The sequence below is a fragment of the Chaetodon auriga genome, chromosome 4, assembly GCF_051107435.1.
Source record: "Chaetodon auriga isolate fChaAug3 chromosome 4, fChaAug3.hap1, whole genome shotgun sequence".
NCBI classification, from domain to species: Eukaryota; Metazoa; Chordata; class Actinopteri; order Chaetodontiformes; family Chaetodontidae; genus Chaetodon; species Chaetodon auriga.
Genome location: NC_135077.1, coordinates 13937745 through 13959025, shown reverse-complemented (window position 1 = coordinate 13959025; position 21281 = coordinate 13937745). Strand labels below are relative to the sequence as shown.

Below are 21281 nucleotides of genomic sequence, written 5' to 3'. Positions count from 1 at the left end.
CCACCGAGGCTTCCCCATCAGGCAACATGGGTCGCTGGACGTTACACAACGTTTTATTTCTCGTGCTTTTCTGCAACTCCGATGGACAGTTTGATGCCATGATGAGGTACTTTTCTCATTCTAATGTCTGTTAGGACACTTTATGTCTGTGATGTTTTGTTTACTAATGCAGCTGTGTTCTTTACAGACCCCCCTGGCACAACAGGTATGTGTGTGTCTGTGTGTGTCTGTGTGTGTCTGTGTGTGTGTGTGTGTGTGTGTGTGTGTGTGTGCACTGTTGAGATCGTATACACAGTCGTGAGCTTTAGTTTCTGACAGCTGAAGGCATTATTTTCTGAATCTGCTCCCCAGATTTTCACCAACGGATAGATTCATGGCGTTCCATCCGTAAGTAACCAAAGCTGGATGTATTACAGAAATAACAGCAATTCAAACAATGAAATCTGAAATGTGCTGAATTCGCCTCTGCATCAGTGGACTCAATTAAAAGTGAATTAAACCAACCAAGAGCAACAGCGCAAGCTAGAGATTGACTGATAGTTGATGCTGATTTATTGTTGATACTGTGATTGCCATCTTCTAACATCTTTAAATCTCACTTTTACAGTGCCTTAGATTTTCAGATATATTGTGTTTCCCACCCAAAAACACCCCGAATTCTTCTTAAACTCACAATAATTCTTTAATTCTTCATCCACGTCTCCTCAGTTGTGGGCTAAATGACGGGATACACTGTATTTGATTAAAAACAGCATGAGTGTCACTGACTTTCCAAGCGTTACTGAATCTGAATACCATGTGACTTACGCTGCCATGTTAAAATACCGCATACTTTATCTCTGCATTACCTCTCTGCCTTATGAATACTTGTTGTGTTTATTTGCAGTCCACCAAAGCCAAAGGTCGTGATCAGTTCTACGCCGAGGTATGCCTCGTCCTACCGCCAGTAACAAAACAGTCAAACCGCTACTAAGTGAAGGATGAGATATGTTTCAACCAAAGCAAATACTGATGTATTATTAGGAAACTTTGTTCTCTATGTATCTAAAATTGTATGCTCTCATTTCCAGTTATGTTGTGGATTAATATGATTTAATTGGACATCTTTGTCTCCATTTTTGTTATAATTTGTGCCAGATTACATATAGCTTTCCTGTAAACTTCATAATAAATTACAGTTTCATATCAGATCCATTTCTAGGATATTATTAGGATACTGAAGGACGTGTGAAATAAAGTATTACTTTCTGTTATCGTTGTTGTTATTTGTAGCAGCAGAGGTTGGGGTAGTGTAGTAGATGTGTCCGGTGTTTATGAAGTAGTACTCATGGTGCTGGTGGAAATTGAAGTACTTCTGGCAGTACTGAGCCAGGCCTCATGTTGTGTTTTCCCACAGGTTCACTCTGCTGGCTCCAGACCTGCTGAGGACAGACAGCCCGGAGAACATCTACCTAGAGGCGGACGATGTGTCCAACCCCATCACCGTCTCCATCTCCATCCAGGACTTTGGAAAGACCACCATGCTCCTCCAGGACTCTGTCACACTCAATCTGGAAAATGGATTCCACGCTCTCAAGACTATACAGGTGACTCGCCGGGATCATGAACGAGGGCGTCTATTGGCCCATCGCCATCATGATGCTTTCTAAACACTGTCCTGTGTCTGAATCTCACTTGACCCCAGCTTCCTTCAGACCTTTTGAATCGTGAAGAGAAGAAGAACAAGTTTGTGTATCTGAAGGTGAACTTTGGGGGCCTCCACTCTGTGGAGAGGGAGCTGATGGTGTCTTTTCACTCTGGATACATCTTCATCCAGACAGACAAACCCATCTACAATCCTGGAGACACTGGTGAGAGCTGAAGACGCTGATGAAAACATGAGATGAATGAATGAATGAAAGTTGCTTCTCCAAATAGGTTAAAATTGTAAACAGAGGCTTTGACTGCGTCCCAGGCTACACATTCATTAAAAGGCCGCTTCACTGGAGCTACTTAGTGTTTGTCCATTATCAGGGATGAGTGGACGCCCTGCAGCCAATCAGAATCGAGTATTCACCCAGGCGATATTATAAGTAGTGGTAGCAATGATAACATTACGCTGATGTACAAATCATGAAAGCTGTGGTTGTTTTTCAGTCCATTTGTCCGTTTCTCTCTCCTTCTCCAGTTCGGTTCAGAGCCTTCGCGTCCACTCCGTTCTTCAAGGCCTCTGACACGTCGATCACAATAGATATCCAGGTGAACAAATTAATGATCAGGGGATTAGTCCAGCCACAGAAAATGTGCTGTGCAGACACAGGGGGTCACGGGTTTTGAATGATTTTCTGTCATCCTGTTGAGTTATAGGTTGTATTAGCTTAAAAGACCTGCGTGTGTGTTTCAGAATCCAGACGGTGTGGTGGTTAAACAGATCTCCAGGATCAGAGCCAATGGTGGCGTCTATGGACACACTTTTCCACTCTCTGAAATTGTCAAGTAAGATCAGCTTAGTTGACTTTCAGCTGAACTCGAGGGACGTTAGCTGAGCGTTCTCACTCTTTCTCACCCTTCTTGACGGCTAAGCTGCTTCACATTCAGACATTACAACCACAGTCTTCCAGAAATTGTAGATTCTTGGCTCAGCATAGTATGTTGAGCAGGGTAAGAGTGTTATTCTGTCAATGTTTTCATCCAGAATCACCCAGAAGACCTAGAACCAGCAGCTCAGTCAGCATTTAATTCACATTTGTGATTTTGAGTGAAATTTCTTAAAAACTATTAACAGTTGGGTCAAAATTCCATGTTTACACTTAACCAAATGTAGCACGCTAACATGCTAATATTTATATGCCGTTTGCATGGCTGCAGTCTTAGTCTTAAACAAAATGTTTTCCTCTGTTTCATGTGCTGTCTCTGATCTGACTGCATGTCTGTGGCAGTGAAGGAACATGGACGCTGACGGCAAAGTTTGACCACTGGCAGCAGAACACGTTCACCTCCCAGTTCGAGGTGAAGAAATACGGTGGGTCGAGCTAAACCGAGCTTTTAATAATAACATCAGCTCCACTCTACGACTATACTCGTGCCACCCCTGCATAAGTCAGTGTTCCTCTTGGGCCGCCCCAGTCAAAAAAACTCTGGACATACTGCTGCTCTCCAGCGGTGTAATGCTATATGCTACATCTTCATGATGTGTTTCAGTGCTTCCTGCCTTCAATGTCACCTTGACACCAAGGAAGTCCTTCCTCAACCTGGATGACAGTGAATTGGAAGTGGAGATCTCGGCCAGGTCGGTCTCACACACACACACACACACACACACACACACACACACACACACACGCACGCATGCATGCTTGGTATGCCACTCTAATTCATCATGCATCCTTCAGCCAGATTGACTCACTGTCCAGTTGAATGAAACCTGCTGGCTGTTGTGACTGTGTTTCAGGTACCTGTACGGCCAGCCAGTCCAGGGGACGGCCTTTGTGGTGTTTGGAGTGAAGATCAATCAAGAGATGATAAGGTTGCCTTCAGTGAAGCAGCTGTCAGATGTAAGTCACTGCTCAATCCCAGAATTCACCATCTGCTGTCAGTACAGGTGCTGCCATGAAATTTTCCTGCAGCATTTGTGAACAACGTCATAATACCTTGCTGCTAAACTCCACTCATGAAGACCGTGGGGTCCTGATGTAGCTCCATAAAAAGCTTGTCAGTGGACTTTGAGCCAAAAGTTTTCTGAATTTCTAAATATTGGTTAATCATTTCTTTATTAAAGGCTTTTATTCTGTTAAAGGTTGTGAAAATTTCTCTCTGTCTTCTCTCGCAGCTTGATGGAGGAGTCGTCAAACTGAGCATGGCGGAGATCAAGACGGCGTATCCCAACGTCAGATCTCTGGTGGGCAGCTCTATATACGTCAAGGCCTCTGTGCTCACCAATACAGGTGAGAACGTCATGTCGGGAAAAAGAGCAAGAAGTCAAATTCTTTACCATCAGTAAAATCAATTGATGGAAATGGAAATAGTCACTGATAAAATGTGTCCACAAAAACAGTCGCAGGAAAGCGTCACATGATGTCAAACAAACTGTGACGTGGGCTGTGTTTGATGCTGCATGTCGTCACACCTGCTGAGGCTCAGCTCATCGTTTGCTTTGTTCCTTGTGTCACAGCCCAGTAAGACCGAACTCTTCAAAATGTCGTAATCAGACGTACACAGACAAACGTAAACAGTTTGTTTTGTCCCTTTGGTCCAGAGGACAAACTCGAGTCATCAAGTCTGTCCTCTGTCTCAGCTTTTGGGAAATGTGGGTTGCTTCTCATAGCTGTGATGAGTTTGAAAAAGCTGTTTTCAGTTCAAAAGTTTGATTTTGGATTAGATAACTGACAACAGCAGCAATTCCAAAAACTTAGGGACATGAAAGTGAGACACTGCATTAAGATTATTTATTTTCAATGCTGATGGGCCCCGTTTTTCCTCCTGTGCAGGCAGTGATTTGGTTGAAGCAGAGAAGACCGGCATTAAAATTGTTGAGTCTCCATATGCCATGTCCTTCAAAGACATGCCAAAGTACTTCAAGCCGGGCCTGCCCTTCGACTTCACAGTACGGACCACCCTCTGTGTTAACAATCTGTCTACCACACCTGCACATTTCCTCTTTATTTATTTTGTCCAGTGTCTTGTGTTAACTTTTTTCCCCAACCTGTGCAGATCCAGGTGAGCCACCATGACGGCTCCCCGGCCCGTAACGTCCTGGTCAAGTTGAATCTGCTGAATACGCCTCTGGTCGTCTCCACCGGCACCACCCGAGCCACCGTCAACATGCCCAGCGATCAGCGCCCGCAAACCATCACGGTCAGTATGACTGCATGCACCTGAGCTCACAGAGCTTCACCCACCTGCTGCTGACATTTCATAAGAATCACCTTAGATGTAGCCCCAGTTTGATGTACTACATGTATTTGTGGGTCAGTTGTATGTAGCTTAAATAAACATTTTTTCATGTGTGTCTACCCATGAGGCCTTTGGACATCAGAACATCTATCTTGCAGAGACAAAACTGTCACAAACCTCAATTTGTTTTTTTATCTTGTCTGACAGGCCGAGACCATACAGGCTGACCTGAGACCAGAGCAGCAGGCCAAACAACAAATCACTGTTCAGCCACACATCACCTTTAACCGCGGCAAGCAGAATTATCTGTACATCTCCACCGGGACCAACAAGGTGTCTCTACAAGACAGATTGTCTCTGAAGCTGAACATTGTTGCTGCAGACCAGACAACCAGAAAATTCATCAAACACATCACCTACCTGGTGAGACAAGAACACCACATCACATTTCCAGCATACCTGGAAGTTAGAAAGAAGAACAAGCAACACAAAATCAAGAGATAAACAAAAAAGATGTGCTGACCAGGACTTTCTGCTCAAACTCTCTCAGGTGCTGAATAAAGGCAAAATCATTGATGCTCAGCGTATGGATGTGAGCGATCAGCTGCTCACCAGCGTCGGGCTGACGGTCACCCCAGAGATGATGCCGTCCTTCCGTTTCGTGGCCTTCTACAGCATTCCCTGGATGGGACACGAGGAGGTGGTGTCGGACTCCATCTGGGTGGATGTGGCAGATTCCTGTGTTGGAGGGGTGAGATCGGCTCTCAGAAGTCACAAGAATTAGTTCCATAGCTGAAAAAGTTCAGCGACTCACTGCATTGCCATTTAAAATATGAATCTATATAATTGTGGCCTGTTGTAAAGGTTTATGTTTCCAGTAGGAAACAGTGGCTTTGGCCTCAGAACTCAGGAAGCACTGAGGAATGAACTAACACATTGTTGGCTTTTGGTCTTTTTGCGGGTTTTGTATTGACAATAAGAAAAATCTAGAATAATGTCCTAAATTCTGCTTCCTGATCATTTTATGTGTTTGCTTGTTTGCATCATTATTTTGAATGTGGCCAATACCAGTCTAGTAAATGACTATTTTCTGTTCTTCAGGTTTTTGTTCATCATCCTGTCGATGCACTTTTGTTCACTCTCTCTTCCAGCTGACAGTCGGGCCGACGGATGACATACGTCGAGACTACGCCCCCGGCAAGACCTTTAGGTTTCAGGTCAGAGGTGATCCGGGGGCGAAGGTGAGCCTGGTGGCTGTGGACAACGCCGTGTTTCTGCTCAGGAGGGACAGACTTACACAGAGCAAGGTGTGTGTTGGTGGGTGTATTTGAGGGTGGTGGAGTGACTTTTCTAGCAATGTAATAAAGTGACACAATGATATGAAAGAAGGACAAATTCTTCAAAGCACCTTGTGACGCATTTTGTAGGCATGGAGCAGATGATGATATGTAAATCTTACTTGCTCAATTTGTTTTCAATATAATCTTTTCTTTACAAATAGGTATAATAATGTTTAAAGTTAGTTTTTAGGTGCCGTAATGGAATACATGTGCCACAAGCCAACATTTCATTTTTGCACGATGCTGCATCAGGAGTGTTTTGTGTTTAAAGTGTCATACTGAAACTGGAAAACAGAACTGCAAAAACCTCATGCCACCTCGTCCACAGATTTGGGACGTGGTGGAGCACGGAGACATCGGCTGCACTCGAGGCGGAGGCAGAGATGCTGCAGCGGTGTTCTCAGACGCTGGATTGCTCTATGCCTCCAACGGCCTCTTCAAAACCCAAATCAGACAAGGTACCTAAGAGCAGCAGGGAGCAGCTGCCTGCTCGGCCCATGAGTTTGAGTTTCTCTGATATATGATACTAGTGTTGCCCTTTTCTGGTGAAGGAAAGTGACTCGTTCTAGCTTCGGCCCTCAGGCTGCTGAGCAGAATACACTTCACAGCACATGAAGTAATCCTTTTCACAAACTAGCAGATGTTCTATTACTTGTTTATCATTGTAGTAGTTTTTATTGCGTAGTGTGTTTTACCAGTCTTTCTCATTTCATCTGACACTGTTGACTAAAAATAATACTCTGTTATCGTTGCACCAATAAAGAAAACAATACAAAAAGTCAGGAATTCTAAAATTCACAAAGCAGTTTCTGTAAAAAGCAGTGGGGGAAGAAGTTTTAAGATCTTTTAGTAGTCCCACCATTTAAAAACATTTATCTAAGTAAAAGTATGCAACTATAATCAAGAAAATGTGCTAAAAGTATAAAATTAATCAAATAAAATAAAAATAAATAAATGAAAAGTACTCAGTTTCAGCCAAAATGGGCTCTTGAGTTGTTACATTATTGCATACTATAAATGCAATATAATGATGAAATATAAGATGCAGTGTAATGTTGTAGCATCATTTTACTCATTTCTTTATACTGTTTGGTGGTTTAATTTACTGCGTAACAATGCATTGTATCTCATATACTTGAAAGTTTTTAAAACCTTAATCTGCAAGTAACTAGTAACTAAAGTCAAATGAAATGTTATTAAGTACAATATTTCCCTCTGAGATGTATTGGAGTAGAAATAGTAAGAAGTAGTATAAAATTAAAATACTCAAGTAAAGTACCTCACTTTCGCTCCACAGTACTTGAGTAAATGTACTTAGTTATTTTCTAGCACTGGTAAAATGTAGCCGTATCAGCTGTTTGACTTGTTTTGACACCATGTTTGCACTGTGTGTTTGCTCAAAGTGAAGCAATACTGGAGATACTATGACTGGATATAGTCTCTAAATCAGTCAGTCTGTGTCCGATGCTGTATGTCACAGAGCTTTAAGCCCATAACGAACTAAAGCTGTCAGAGGTGGTTAGTAAGATTCACAATTAATTCACATTACAGGCAGCCAATAATAAAGAGTGCAAGACCCAAAGCCTCTGTGGGAAACACTAAGTCACACTGAAGCCTGATATAATGCAAGTATTTTTGGACCAATATAAAGCATAATGTTAATTTGGTAAGGGAGATAAACGATAAACGAAATGATTGTACATCAAGGTTAAAGATGTTTGTCTCCTCTCCACAGCCCTGCAGTGTTCAGGCGGAGCCAGAAGGAGGCGCTCTGCTGAACTGTTGCAGCGTAAAGCCCAGCTGGGTGAGTGTCCTTTCCCCGCTGAGGGTTTGTTTAGCTGGCAGCAGGTCAGAGGGAAAGCTTAGCTCCCTGCTTGGCCTCCTCTGTGACTTGATATTTGTCACCTTAAAGCTGAATTAATTGCATTATCAGCGTCTTGTAGAAGAACTGCACCAAAATGGTGACGTTGTTATTGCCAAAGAGTGATCCAGCAGACACAGAGCAACATTATCATCCCACAGGAGTTGTGTTTTATCTACCTGATGAATGCTAGTTCAGTATTCACTCTCTTTTAAGCTCTGGTTAGTTCTCCACCACAGACTGTATAAAACATGGATGTGGCTTCTGTGGCTCCTGAGGAGACATTGTGAAGCTCCGTGTCAGCGGCTCCAGCTGACTCCATCAAACTCCCAGCTAATGTAAAAATGGGAAAAGAGGAGGAGCGTGGGTGGAGCTGAGGCTAAAAAGCTAAAAAGTTTGGTGATAGCTCTCTGTGGGTTACACACCACCAGCAACACATTTCACTGTTATGTCATTAATTGTTGAATACAAAATATTGATTACAGTATTGTTAGTATTGACGACTGTGCTGGTTCCTTCTCGTCTCCCGTTCTGCCTCCAGAGAGTCACTACAAGGAGAAGCTCCAGCGTCGCTGCTGTAAGGACGGCCTCAGGGAGATCCTCATGCCGTACTCCTGTACGAGACGCTCCTTCTACATCACAGAGGGCTGGGAGTGCATCCGGGCCTTCCGCTACTGCTGCGCCACTTACAGGAACCAAGTGTTTGACACCGAGATTCCCACCAGCCCACCACCTATGACCACAGCTCCCCCCACCACCTCCGCTCCACCTGTGCCAACTTTTCCATTCCGCGGGGTTGGTTCAGTGGATAGACATAGGATAATGCTCTCCCCACATAGATTTGGTAAGTGCTGGTTCTCATTGGTTCTCTCATGTCATTAGTTTTGCAGGTACTCTTGTCATGGTTCCACAGGGCACCTTACATTGTGCAGGAATTTGTTGAGTGTGGGCATGGAGACATTAACAGCTTCGAGATTGATATATTAGACATATTTAATGAGAAGTCAAGACCTGCTGATCATATGTCAATTTGTTCACATAGACTGGGCTCGTGAGAATATAGCAAGAGTCAACCCTCAATATACGATGACCTATACAAATGCAAACAAAATGGCAGAAGAAAAAGAACATTTGCCTGTGGCAGCGGAAGTGGACGAGGAGGATGAGGATGAGGAGGAGGAGGAAGAGTGGGAGTACCTGGATGAGACTGATGTGTATCTGCGATCCAAGTTCTACGAGTCCTGGCTGTGGATGGATATTAACCTACCCAGCCAGGTGGACAGAGACGGGTGAGTGTAAGATTAGAGTGAATACTGGTGTCGGAGAGAAGACCTGAGCTGTGACTGCAGTGAAGTCTGGGAGTGTGTGACTCACTTTGTTTGAGTCCATGATTCATCTCTGCAGGAACAAGACAGTAAACATCCCATAAAGATGACACAGAGCTTTAGTGACGCAATAAGAACACAGTGTGTTGTCTCTGCATGTTGTTTTGTAGCTGGATAATAAACCTCTGAGAAGGTTTTGCATAAGATCCTGGCATGCAGCAGTGGTGGTGTTAGCTGTGCTTCAGAAGCCATTTGAATGTCTTGTCCCTCCAGTATCTGGATAAACAAATGTCACACCTGGTTGCGCCTGTTCACACAGCTTTGAAAATGCTGGAATGGACCAGTAACTGGGTCCCCAAAAAGTCCAAATCCAGCCAGTGACAGTTAGCATAACAGGCCGAAGGAGTAGATCAGGGACGATCCAAAGCCTCTGACTCTGTTTCATCATGTGAGACAAAGCATGAAACGCTGTGAACTCCCCGCGTTGCATCACGTTTTGTTTGGTCAGTGATAAAAGCTGAGTAAACAGCTCAGAATCAACAATACTGACTCTGTTTTACACATTACACAAGCACTCAGCACTGATCTCTGTTACTCTGTTCTTGTGTGTGTGTGCGCGCGTTCACTGTGTCCTCGTTTGCATTGTGAAACACATCAATCTTCCAAAACTACAAAGTTTGTGTTATTGTTTATCACCCAGTTAATGGTTTCCAAGTTAGCTGTAGTATGATGCAAAAAAAATAAGATGTTTAAATCTCAGGCCTTAATTTCACTTTCATACAGTAAATATACTGTTTTTTTGTTGTTTTGACCTTGGAGCCCCTTGCTGGTGATAACGCATGCCTCTGATCAACAGGCTGGCCTCTAAGAATATGGATCATCCATTACCTGACAGCATCACAGAGTGGGGACTTCTGGCCATCAGTTCTTCACCTCACACAGGTAAGAGGAGGAAGAGGAGAGCGAGGTGGTCGTCAAGGTGCAAATGAAATGGATCAAATTATCAGAATGAGAATTGGCTTTATTGGCCAAGTATGTGTGCACACACAAGGAAAACAACAGCAAAACAACAGCAAACCCAGTTTTTAACTCTAGAGTTGACTAAAAAAGCAATGGCTGACTAAACCGTCCAAAAGGAACTACAACATGTACTCGTATGCATTTATACATGTGCAGAAGACCCTTCACTCATGTGCTTCTGAATCTCTGTAGGTTTCTGTGTGGCTGAGCCTTACAACGTCAAAGCGTGGAAGCATTTCTTTGTGGACCTGAAGCTGCCGTATTCAGTGGCGAGGAACGAACAGGTCGAGATTAAAGCCGTCATCCACAACTATGGCTACGACGACCTGCATGTAAGGAAATCACCTCGACAACTGCGCAATCACCTCCTTCTTATTGTGCCGGGAAATTTAGTAAATATAAAATTCATATTCTACAATTGGAATAACCTGTTAGATAATTTAAAAAAAAAAAAAAATCTATCTTTTTCCAGTAATAGCAGCCATGTTCGTTGCTCTATGAGGCTGTACTAGCTAGCTAATGCTAATGTCAGCATGCTAAAATGCTCACAGTGATAATGCTAACATGCTGATGTTTATCAAAGGTTTATCAAAAGTTGTGGATCGTCAAAGTTATCACGATTCATCCTCAGGGGACCATGAATGCTTGTACCATCTAATGCATCAAATATTTGTTGAGATATGTTATTGTAGACCAAAGTGATGAACAGACTGAGTAACGCTGCCGTAAGATTAATTAAATAAATCTGGACCATTTGTGACTGTGCTGTGACTGGTCTCCGTTCAGGTGAGGGTGGTGCTGATGAAGACAGAGGACATCTGCAGCGTTGCCTTCAAGGACAAACACACACAGGAAGTGACGCTGCCGGCCGGCTCTTCCATTGCGGTGCCTTACACCATCGTTCCGCTGGCTGTGGGGAAACTCCCTCTGGAGGTGATGGTGGTCGGCAGAGACTTGATGGGAGGAGACCGCATCCAGAAATTTCTCCGGGTGGTGGTGAGTCACCCCTGATGAAGATGTCATGGCAGCGTCATCAGATTTCTTTGCTCCTCTAAAAACAGTCTCAGCCACTGAAACAGGAATTGATATTCTGGATTCTAAGATGCCCTTTTCTAATAACTCTTCGCTCGACCCAATCAGATGGACGGAGTGCAGAAGACTGAAGTCTGGAGTGCTGTGTTAAACCCGTCTGCAGAGGGAGGTAAGAAGATCTCATTGATTTTCCACATTTATGAGATGGTTCAGCCTCTAATTCTGGTGTGCTGTCGTGGACACGGACAGTGACAAATCAAAGCTTGGACTTTATGGATCTGCTTGGTCCACCGCAGGAAAGCAGACGGTTCTTGTGGGCAAGATCGAGTTGGAGTCTGTTGTGCCGAACTCTCAGCCAGAGACATTCATCAATGTCAGAGGTCAGTCCCTAACAGAGCAGTGATAAGGATGAATAAAGAAGGAGGGAGAATGAACTGACTCCTCCTCTCCCCTCCAGGTAATGTGTTGGCTGACAGCATTGATAACTCCATCAGCGAGGACTCTCTGGCCTCTCTCATCCGGATGCCCGGCGGCTGTGTGGAGCAGAACTTGGCCACCATCACGCTGCCACTCATCGCCACCCTCTACCTGGAGCGAACCGGCACCTGGGAGAGTGTAGGGGTGCAGCGCAAGGCTGAGGCTCTCCGATACATCAGGAGAGGTGAGAGAGAAGGAAAGAACACATGGATGAATGGATGAATGAGAGGATGAAGGATATCCAAAAACATCTATAGGTTGGATGGACTACTGTATGTACTAAAAAAAGATGAAAGAATTTTGCTGATTTTTTTAGGTTGGCTTGTATATGTGAGTCAGTGCGTAGGTGAGTGAATTGTCAATGGATGGAATGATCTAAGTGTGTGTGGGATGGATGGATACATGCATCCATTCATCCATCCATATATACATACATATCCTGAATACAAGGGAAATGGATGGATTCGTGGATAAGTGGGTGGATGGATGGATGGATGGATGGATGGATGGATGGATGGATGGATGGATAGATATGCTGATGGGTGGATGGGTGCACAGATGGCCAAATGGCTAATAGGATACATGAATGGATACATGAATCAGCTGATGCTTAGATGAATGATAGAGCGATGGAGGAATTGCTAGCTGGACGGGTGGATGGATGAGTGGATGACAAATGGATAGTTGAATGGACAGATGGATTAATTTACAGGTGGATGGGTGTATAGATGGATGATGGATGGATGCACAGCTGATCAGCTGTTATGTAGTTGGACGATACAGCAATGGATGAATGGAAGGACAGTCGGACTTATGGATAGATGGGTGAATGGTTGATGGATGAACTGCAGCCCGGGTGGACAGATGGATGGCTAGTGAGCTAGATGGATGATGAATGAAGGGATGATTTTAGAGGAGGCTTTGTTTTCATGATGAATGAGTGAAGATCTTCCTCACATCCCATCTTTAAATTCTTCAGTGCTGTTTTGTGTCTTCAGGCTATGAGAAACAGCTGGCATACAGGAGGAGTGATGGCTCTTACCCCCCCTACAGGAGGGAAGGTGCCAGTACATGGTACTGTCACAATGTCACATTTCACATATATTCCTCATTATGTTAGAGGTTTGGTTTTAAAGAGACCAAAGGCTGATCACAGTGCGTCTGAATGTCAGGATCACAGCGTACGTGGTGAAAGTTTTCTCCATGGCTCACTCCATCATTGGCGTCAGCGAGGACCAAGTGTGTGACCCTCTGCTCTACCTGGTGAAGAACAAGCACCGGGGGTTACAGGGCTTCAGAGAGGACAACCCTGTTTACAGCACCACCATGACCGTGAGACACACACACACACGCACACTCACACTCTCACCAAGAACACACCATGTCACCCTGCTGAAAACTGAAGCAAATTCACTTAAATTGAATTGAATGAATATCAAAGTAATATAACAGCACGTCTGCATGTGTGTCTCCAGGGCGGTATGCGTGGTGACGACCCCCAGATAACCCTGACAGCCTTCGTCCTCATAGCGCTCGCTGAGGCCAAGCAGGCCGGGATTAGCTGCAATGACTCAAATGTGAACATGAAGGTGAGTCCTAACAGCAAAATGAGCTGCAGAGTCACTTGTACCAAGCAGGTGTATTTCACTGCTTTTCCATCATGGTGTCGTCAGTAGTTGTACTTAAAGCGTGTGTCTGCTGTAGGGTGTTACCCGGCTGACAGCTGATTACCTGAAGAGAGCTCTGGTGACGCAGGGCAGGAGACCGTACACGGTGGCTATCGCCTCGTATGCGCTGGCTCTGCTGGGGAAAGCTCAGCCCTTCAATCCGACACAGGTTTTGCTCAGAGCTGCAGGTCCAGGTGTGCCATTTGTACAGTGCAGAAAATCTTACCTGACTCATGGTCCCTTTAACGCTGCTTCAGTCTGACTTCCTACTTTTCTGTACCCTCCTCTTCTCTCTGGTTTCCACCTCATGCAGTTAGTGTACAGTTCAAGCCCATCAGACGCTCTTATTCAGAGTAAATGCAACACTCACGCAGACATTTGACAGTAAACTGAGCACAGTTAGGTGAATTACACCTCTCCTCTCTGTCCTCCAGGTCGCAGCCACTGGCCCGACCGTCACAACACCCTGTTCACGCTGGAGGCGACCGGCTACGCCCTGTTGGCTCTGGTCAAGCTGGGACGCATGCAGGAAGCTGCTTTGCCGTTTAAATGGCTGAACAACCAGCGGAGGAGAGGAGGAGGCTTCGGGTCCACTCAGGTAACAGCGGGGCGAGGCTGGTAGCTGAGCTGAAATCTGCAAATCCAACCATTTCTTAGAAGTTTATTCAAGTCCGTTCGGACTGCTCAGATGAAGCTCATTGATATAAATGAGGTGGACAAAATGAAAGAAACACCTGTCAGTATAACACTTTTGGGCCTTTCAACTACATCTCACAAGTTTAGCTTTGACTTCAGTATATTTAGATGCTGTCAACCAGAACCTGTGATATCAACAGGATTTCTGAAAGTATCTCAGATTTGAAGCCACAATATTTCACTCAGGATAAACTTTTTGAAAATGTTTCATCTATTAGCTAAATTGGCAAAAATTGCCATAAAGCAAATAGTCACTACATGGTTTCTGTCCTCTTACTTGCTGCACAAGTCTTGTTAAGCTAATAAAGAGTCATCAGTTGAATAGGACAAACAGCTCTGATGAACTGAGTAATTACAGTGAGGCAAAAAGAAGACCTTACCCCAAAGTGCAGCGAAAAATGTCAATGAAACCTCCTACAGTCTCTGCTTTGCTCCTGTCTTCTCCCAGTCCACCATGGTGGTGCTCCAGGCGCTGTCGGAGTACCTGATTAACAAACCTCCTCCTGATGACCTCAGCCTGGATGTGGACGTCAGGATTACAGGACGCAAGGAAATCCGCTACCATTTCGACCCCGACACCGCCTACGCTGCTCGCTCCTCCAGGGTGAGAGACGTGAATGTAGGAGACGCTGGGAGTGGATCATGTCTCTCGCTCGATGTTTAGAAAATCAGCACAGCTCACAGATGAGTTTTCTAAATTTCAGGGAGCTTGGAGGATGTTTTGGGAGTTCAAAGTGTGACCGGCTGCAATAACAACATCAGGGAGTGGAGTGTTGATGCATTTTTTTCAGATGACCAAAAATGTCTTCTTCTCTGGTGCTTTTGGTCCATAGTTACCTGCTGATCTTGATTTGGAGGTGGAGGCTCGAGGGAATGGACAGGGAATACTGGAGGTACCATCACTTTTTTTTTTTTATATACACATATATACAAATGGAATCAATGCTTTCACAACACAGTGAAACCTGTGAAATCCGTTCATTTTCTATCTAAATGCTTCATTGTTTATACATATGTGAATGTTTTGGGCTTTTTTTTGACTGGTTTGTTTCTTGTGTGTCTTTTTTTTGTTTTACACGTGGTGTCCCGTCCTGCGACTTGAACTTTGACTCAAGGTCGTGACCTATTACAACCAGCTGCATGAGGTTGATGAGAAGATGCCCTGCAAACACTTCGAGCTCAGCGTCACCATTGAAGAATCCAGCGGTAACTCGCACACCGTGTCATATCTCTGTTGCTTTTCAGTGCTCTTACTGGAGGCCAAATGAAGTCACCTTTAGTGCCACAACAAGATTAAATTTCTCTTGGATTGTTCCATTTCCTTCATATGTTGAAGACAAATAGCAGAAAATATAATTACAACACCACGGCGGCATGACATAACACAGAAAACTTAAGAAATAAATTTGAAAAAAGTAATAAATTTATGCATTTAAGATGGATTTTGTATCACAACACACACCTGATATCATAAATGAACCTGTTGTGGCATCACTATTAACAAGATAAGAATAAAATAACACATGTTCTTATATAACTTTGTTTCTGCGCCGTAACAGAAAAACCTCCAGCAGACGTAGAAAAATCCTACCAGATCTCCATCAAAGTCAGGTGAGTTAATGCTATTGCCTTAATCAACTTTAATTCAACTTGAAGAAAAGGCACAATATTTGAAGTTTCATCTCAGGTCCAGTTTAGATGTTATTGATGATGTATCTCATCAGTGATTGGCCAGACTGCTGCCTCTATCAACCATGTCTGATAGTCTCCTCTTGCTCTGATCAGCAGAAGATGAACTGGACGCTCTCTTTCTGTTGACATCCTCTCAGGTTTAGCCTCAGCTCTGGTCTCTTTGTATCCCACAGGGCTTTAGCACCCACAGACATCAGGATGGTGGTTCTGGATATAAGTCTACCCACTGGCTTCACCCCAGAAAACTCAGACCTGGAAATGGTAATCAGCCTCTACAGCTCGGGCGAAAGAAAATCTGAAATCTTACAGCAGTGAAGATTCCCCTTACATTTTCAGCATAAAAATGCTTAAATTAAGTTGAATTAAATTGATTCAAAATCTTAATGGGGAAATGTGGGGTATCTTAAAATCCACATTTTTTTCTCCAAAGCAGAATGATTGGAGCAACATGCCGATTGATCCCCCTCAGATTGAAGTTTCTGAACTGTTTACGACATCATGATGATGACTCGTGACTCTGATTCTGTGTGTTTGTCCAGTTGTCAAACTCGGTGGACCGTTACATCAATAACTTCCAGATTGTCGATAACCTGAGTGACAGAGGTTCTCTCATCATCCACCTGTTCAAGGTAACACACTGAAGAGAACGATCCAACTTAGCTGTTTGCAGCCAGAGGGAGTCCGACTGGCTGCTTCATGTCTTCATGGAACTCTTGTCTGTTGCACTAAATCCTCCTCCTCTGTCCTCCTCTCAGGTGTCTCACAAAGAGCCAGAGATCCTGATTTTCAGGCTTCAGCAGAACTTTAAAGTCGGCCTCCTTCAGCCGTCCTCAGTTACTGTCTATGAGTATTACAATCCAGGTAGAGAGCACCTCCCGACCGTCGCAGCCGTCACGTTACAGCCGAGCCACTGCAGACGATTATGATAATAGAAATAATTCACTCCCAAAACATCAGTGAAAATCCAATCTGAGACTCGGCTCTCACCACACATACTAACAATACAGAATATGTCCTGTTTATTTAATGTACTGTAAGCTTTCAGTACGACGGCGCCAGGTGTCATATCTCTGCTCTCGTCACAGATCACCGCTGCAGTCGCACCTACACTCCCAGCGAGGACAAAGAGGGGCTCAGCCACATCTGCAGGGACAACGTCTGCCGCTGCACGCAGGGTAAACCGTGCACGTGTCAGCGGATGTGTGCGTTGATGCCGTCTGCTATTTTCTATTCATTTCTTTATTTGGCCTCCAGGTGACTGCTGTGTCTCCAAAACCGACAGTGAAAACTTCCCTAACAAAGAAAGGGAGACCTTTGCCTGCAAGTCTTTACACCACGGTGCGTTCACACACACATACATGTACATGGCTGAACTGCTCTGGGATTTAATGCTGCTCAGATGCTGTAACATCATTCCAGTGTGAGCTGCCAAAACTCAATATGTTGTCTTGAGTGATCACAGCAGCAGTCATCACCACAGGTCTAATTATGAACGGGACGAAAATAACACCTTTTTTTCTCGTGCTTCAGTTCTCCAGGTGAAGGTGCTGAGTGCCAGCAAGAGTTATTACGACAAATATGAGATGGAGATCACACAAGTTATCAAGCTGGGTGAGTCAGTGCAGCAGCTGAGTGTCTTTTGTGGTTATCTGCTTTCCTAAAGCGCTGTTATACGATGCTACTACTTCAGTAGAAGCCCAGTGTGTAATCAAAATAACTAATCAGGTGGACCCGTATTCACAACTTGAGGCTCTGCTGCAGCTTTACATATTCTAATTCCTTACCATCCAGGTGTGGAGGATGGATTTGAAGTGGGCCAGAAGAGGTTTTTCATGTCTCATGGAGGCTGCAGAGATGGACTCAAACTGACGCAGGACTCCCAGTACCTCATCATCGGCCCAAAAGAGGACCAGTGGAACATTGACAGTGACACCAACAAGTAAGAAGAGAATAAATACACTTCTAAAAAACACTGTTGGCAGTTCTGGGAGTTCAGGTTTACTGGCAGTACGACAGACAGTTTGAGGTTCTAACTGCACATGGAGGAGTTTTTAGCCTTTACCTTTAGTCAGATTTATGATGTATCTTTTCCAGCTGCGATGCATAAAAGCTACCAGAGAAGAAAAAGTGAGATGCTTGCAGTGTAGATCACAAGAGGTGGAAACTGAACCGAACTTGGGCTTGAGAAAACATATCGGCCTTCCTTAGTACAAAATTTGATTTAAAAAGGCTGCTTTATTTTTATTTTCCTGTCAGACGAAGGAAACCTCAATTATTCTAGCCTAGAATCAATCACAGGGCCAACGGGGGGAATTACAGCAGGGATATTCGTGAAATAATGAAATGGCCATGAAAGATGCATCCTAACCTTTTTGCCCCTCGTCTGTCAGATTCATCTACATGTTAGGGAAGGACACCTGGGTGGAGCGCTGGCCTTCGCCTGCAGAGTGCTCCAGCAATCCCAGCCTGCAAGCTAAATGCAAGAGCCTCAGTGACGCTGCTTATGAACTGTCGGTCAACGCCTGCAGGCTGTAGAGGTGTCTGAGCAGCACGCCACTCTCCTCTGCCAGCTTGTCGCAACAATGGCAAGTAACTGAAGATTCAATGACCATTTTAGTCCAGATTAAAATGGTCATGAAACAAGTTATGTTTTCACTGTGGAAAAAAGAAGTGAAAGGAGAGCTCGGAATAGAAACATTCCCTACTGCGGTGCTATAAAAAGAATGAGGAAAAAGAATCCGAAGAGTAAGAAAAGCACACCAAACAGCCTCCTCAAGGGTATTATAGCTTTTATAGAATAGTTAACAATCAGAATTAGGTAATTTACACATCTGAGGTGACATAACAATAATAATAATAAACTTTCAAAATGTTCTGTTTAAGTCTGTAAATTTAAATGTGTGTTTAAGATGTGTGCTTGTCTCGATGCTGCATTCCCTTTGACTAGTCTGTCCTAGGAAATGTACGAAATCAGTGTTTGTGTGCTTAAATAACAACCTGTTTAATATAAATACCAGGCTGGAGATTCCCCCCGCGCTCAGCAGGTTTTGTTGATTGTGCTGTACAATGCAGCTGAATCCTCCCCAGCTGGCGTCTCACTTCTGGTTTTCAAAGGGGAAAAATTAGGTTAATTCTGCAGATCAGATATGAAATGATACAAACGGCCCAACGGTGATTATGAAACAGTTATGAAACTGTTAGAATAAAAGATGTCATTTTGTCCTTTAAGTCAAGCAGAGCTGCTCACCTTGCAGCAGCGCTGCCACTTTTAAACTTGACGGCGGTGTACACGACGCTCTCTTCCTTGCGTCTCGTGGGCCGAGCCGGTCTGACGTTGCAGTAGATAGAATCTGTGTGGTTCCTGGAGAACGGGACGGTGGCGTAGTGAAGGTCATCCTGCTGCTCCTCTGGCTGCCTCTGAGTGGACAGATGCTGCATGAACGAGACGACAGTGATTTAAAGGGCTGCATGATTTGAGATTTGTTCAGAATTCCAATGCTGTTAGTCCGGCACAGAAGGCCTACATCACTGCTGATCATCCCGTCAATCTCACACTCCATCCTACCCTTACTCATGAACAACACCCCCAAATACTTTCAACTGGGCGTGTAACACACTGTGTGGCATGTCTCAGACTGGTGGTGCTGACTCCCAACCCAGTCACTGGATCATCTACCAAACTACCAGGATTCAGTATCGCTTTAAAGCTTTTTCTAAATCACACTGTCATGAATGGAACTGGAACCAGACTGAGTTTTCTTTGGCCCCAGAGTTGTTTAACTCCTCTTCCTCACCTGTTCCCTGCTGTCTGGTCTCTCTCCAGGCTCACATGGTTGCTTGGAAGCCCTCTTTCTTCTGGTGGGAATAAAAATGAATGAATAATTCAACTTGGACAAACTGACTGCTAAAGTGATTTAATTTTCAGTGACTTAACGAAAGGAAAGGTTCAGCTCTAAGAAACCTGGCTCTTCTTTTTTGCAGTTTGGGTCAGTTACAGTTTAACCTCCAAAATTTGGTTTAGAAAATATCATTGGTTTGTTATACAATCTGACCAATATCCCGTTTCTTTCCTCGATGTCCCTCACGTGTCCAGATTGCTTTAGTCACTGCAGTGATGCCATGATTACCAGAATTGATGGCTGAAGTGTAAAAAACGAGATCCAAAGTGCAACATAATGTAATTTGCTTTAATAAACAATCATTTAATGAAAGCAAACTGCGTACCTAATCAATATAAAGACAGAGAGGAGAACGACAACGAGGGCGCCAGCAGCCACTGTTCCAGTTGTTCCTCTCCATGTTCCTGTGCAGTTTTAGCCATGTTAGTTTAAATGTGGTCCAATCAATGTGGTACAATCTGTCTGTGTGAGTGACTGGAAACTTACCTGCCACGACAACCAGGTGTGAGGGGGAGTTGTGACGTCCTCTTTCGTTCTGGGCTTCACAGTAATAATTCCCACTGTGTTCAGCTCTGAAGTCAGTGATGGTGAAGTTCTGTCCAGAAGCTTCTGGTGAGTCTTCATCCTTCTTGTACCAGGTATAATTAGCTGCTGGGTTAGCATCACTGCTGCAGGTCAGATTCACTGAACTGCCCTCCACGATCTCACCAGAGGGACTCACTGACACAGAGGGAAGCTTTGGAGGATCTGGAGGACAATAAATACAGACAGACAGTTAATTATAGCACGCGTTGTGTGCCTTGACAGACTTTGTGAAACTTGAATGTACAAAGATTTCATCATGGAGTAAATACAATGGACACATGACTGATGTTGTCCTTGGTTTCCTATAAATAACAGATCGCTCCACGGCACAAATCAACCCACTAATCCCTTCTTGTAAATCCATTGTTGGCCTAAGCAGCTCTAATGTTGAATACTTACATTGGACATCTATGAATACAGACTTGGAGTCTAACTGGCCATGTTGATTCTCAGACTTGCAGGAGTAGCTTCCTCTGTCCTTTGAGCTGATGGAGGTGAAGTGATAACATCCTTGAGGTCCTTGGATCAGTGTTTGGTTGTCCTTGTACCAGGTATAATTAGCTGCTGGGTTAGCATCACTGCTGCAGCTCAGAGTCACTGAACTGCCCTCCACGATCTCACCAGAGGGACTCACCGACACAGAGGAGGTCTTTGGAGCATCTGGAGGAGATGATTGACCGCAACCTTTACTGACATGAGCTATAAAATTGCCATGAGTGAATAAAATCTCTCCATAAAGAACTACAGGAGCTTCTCAGTGAATGTGAAGTTAAAGAAAACATTGTAGCCAGGAAGAACCCTTCAACTGTTTATAA

The 21281-nt window shown here is 44.2% G+C and overlaps 2 protein-coding genes across 2 annotated transcripts; one reads left to right on the top strand and one right to left on the bottom strand.

The window, feature by feature from the left end:
- The first annotated feature begins 26 nt into the window (after window positions 1–26).
- On the top strand, window positions 27–18827 carry LOC143319036 (venom factor-like). The gene is made up of 43 exons (XM_076727596.1): window positions 27–106; window positions 188–205; window positions 887–925; window positions 1397–1586; window positions 1685–1850; window positions 2168–2238; window positions 2384–2475; window positions 2919–3001; window positions 3181–3268; window positions 3431–3533; window positions 3809–3923; window positions 4467–4582; window positions 4690–4833; window positions 5080–5295; window positions 5423–5623; window positions 6024–6179; window positions 6541–6670; window positions 7948–8016; window positions 8615–8917; window positions 9116–9362; window positions 10255–10340; window positions 10611–10750; window positions 11205–11414; window positions 11559–11619; window positions 11747–11830; window positions 11908–12111; window positions 12926–13001; window positions 13100–13259; window positions 13403–13516; window positions 13632–13788; window positions 14029–14192; window positions 14739–14894; window positions 15124–15183; window positions 15406–15496; window positions 15850–15901; window positions 16156–16243; window positions 16522–16611; window positions 16738–16843; window positions 17068–17157; window positions 17237–17320; window positions 17513–17593; window positions 17774–17921; window positions 18373–18827. The coding sequence occupies exons 1-43, from the start codon at window positions 27–29 to the stop codon at window positions 18515–18517; spliced, it is 5274 nt and encodes a 1757-aa protein (XP_076583711.1). The 3' UTR covers window positions 18518–18827.
- On the bottom strand, window positions 18775–21248 carry LOC143319035 (B-cell receptor CD22-like). The gene is made up of 7 exons (XM_076727594.1): window positions 21212–21248; window positions 20866–21126; window positions 20368–20628; window positions 20207–20285; window positions 19777–19837; window positions 19230–19414; window positions 18775–19083 (listed from the first exon to the last, which is right to left on the bottom strand). The coding sequence occupies exons 1-7, from the start codon at window positions 21246–21248 to the stop codon at window positions 19020–19022; spliced, it is 948 nt and encodes a 315-aa protein (XP_076583709.1). The 3' UTR covers window positions 18775–19019.
- Between the last annotated feature and the right edge of the window lie 33 nt (window positions 21249–21281).

Excerpts from the sequence above, each read along its gene's own strand:
- LOC143319035 (XM_076727594.1), bottom strand. The coding sequence starts at position 21,248 with ATGTTTTCTTTAACTTCACATTCACTGAGAAGCTCCT. Across the intron at positions 19,415-19,776 it reads GACCAGACAGCAGGGAACAG|CATCTGTCCACTCAGAGGCA; the intron begins GTGAGGAAGAGG and ends TCGTTCATGCAG. Across the intron at positions 19,084-19,229 it reads AGTGGCAGCGCTGCTGCAAG|AAGTGAGACGCCAGCTGGGG; the intron begins GTGAGCAGCTCT and ends TTTGAAAACCAG.
- LOC143319036 (XM_076727596.1), top strand. The coding sequence starts at position 27 with ATGGGTCGCTGGACGTTACACAACGTTTTATTTCTCGTGCTTTTCTGC. Across the intron at positions 11,415-11,558 it reads AGAAATTTCTCCGGGTGGTG|ATGGACGGAGTGCAGAAGAC; the intron begins GTGAGTCACCCC and ends CGACCCAATCAG. Across the intron at positions 12,112-12,925 it reads TCTCCGATACATCAGGAGAG|GCTATGAGAAACAGCTGGCA; the intron begins GTGAGAGAGAAG and ends TTGTGTCTTCAG.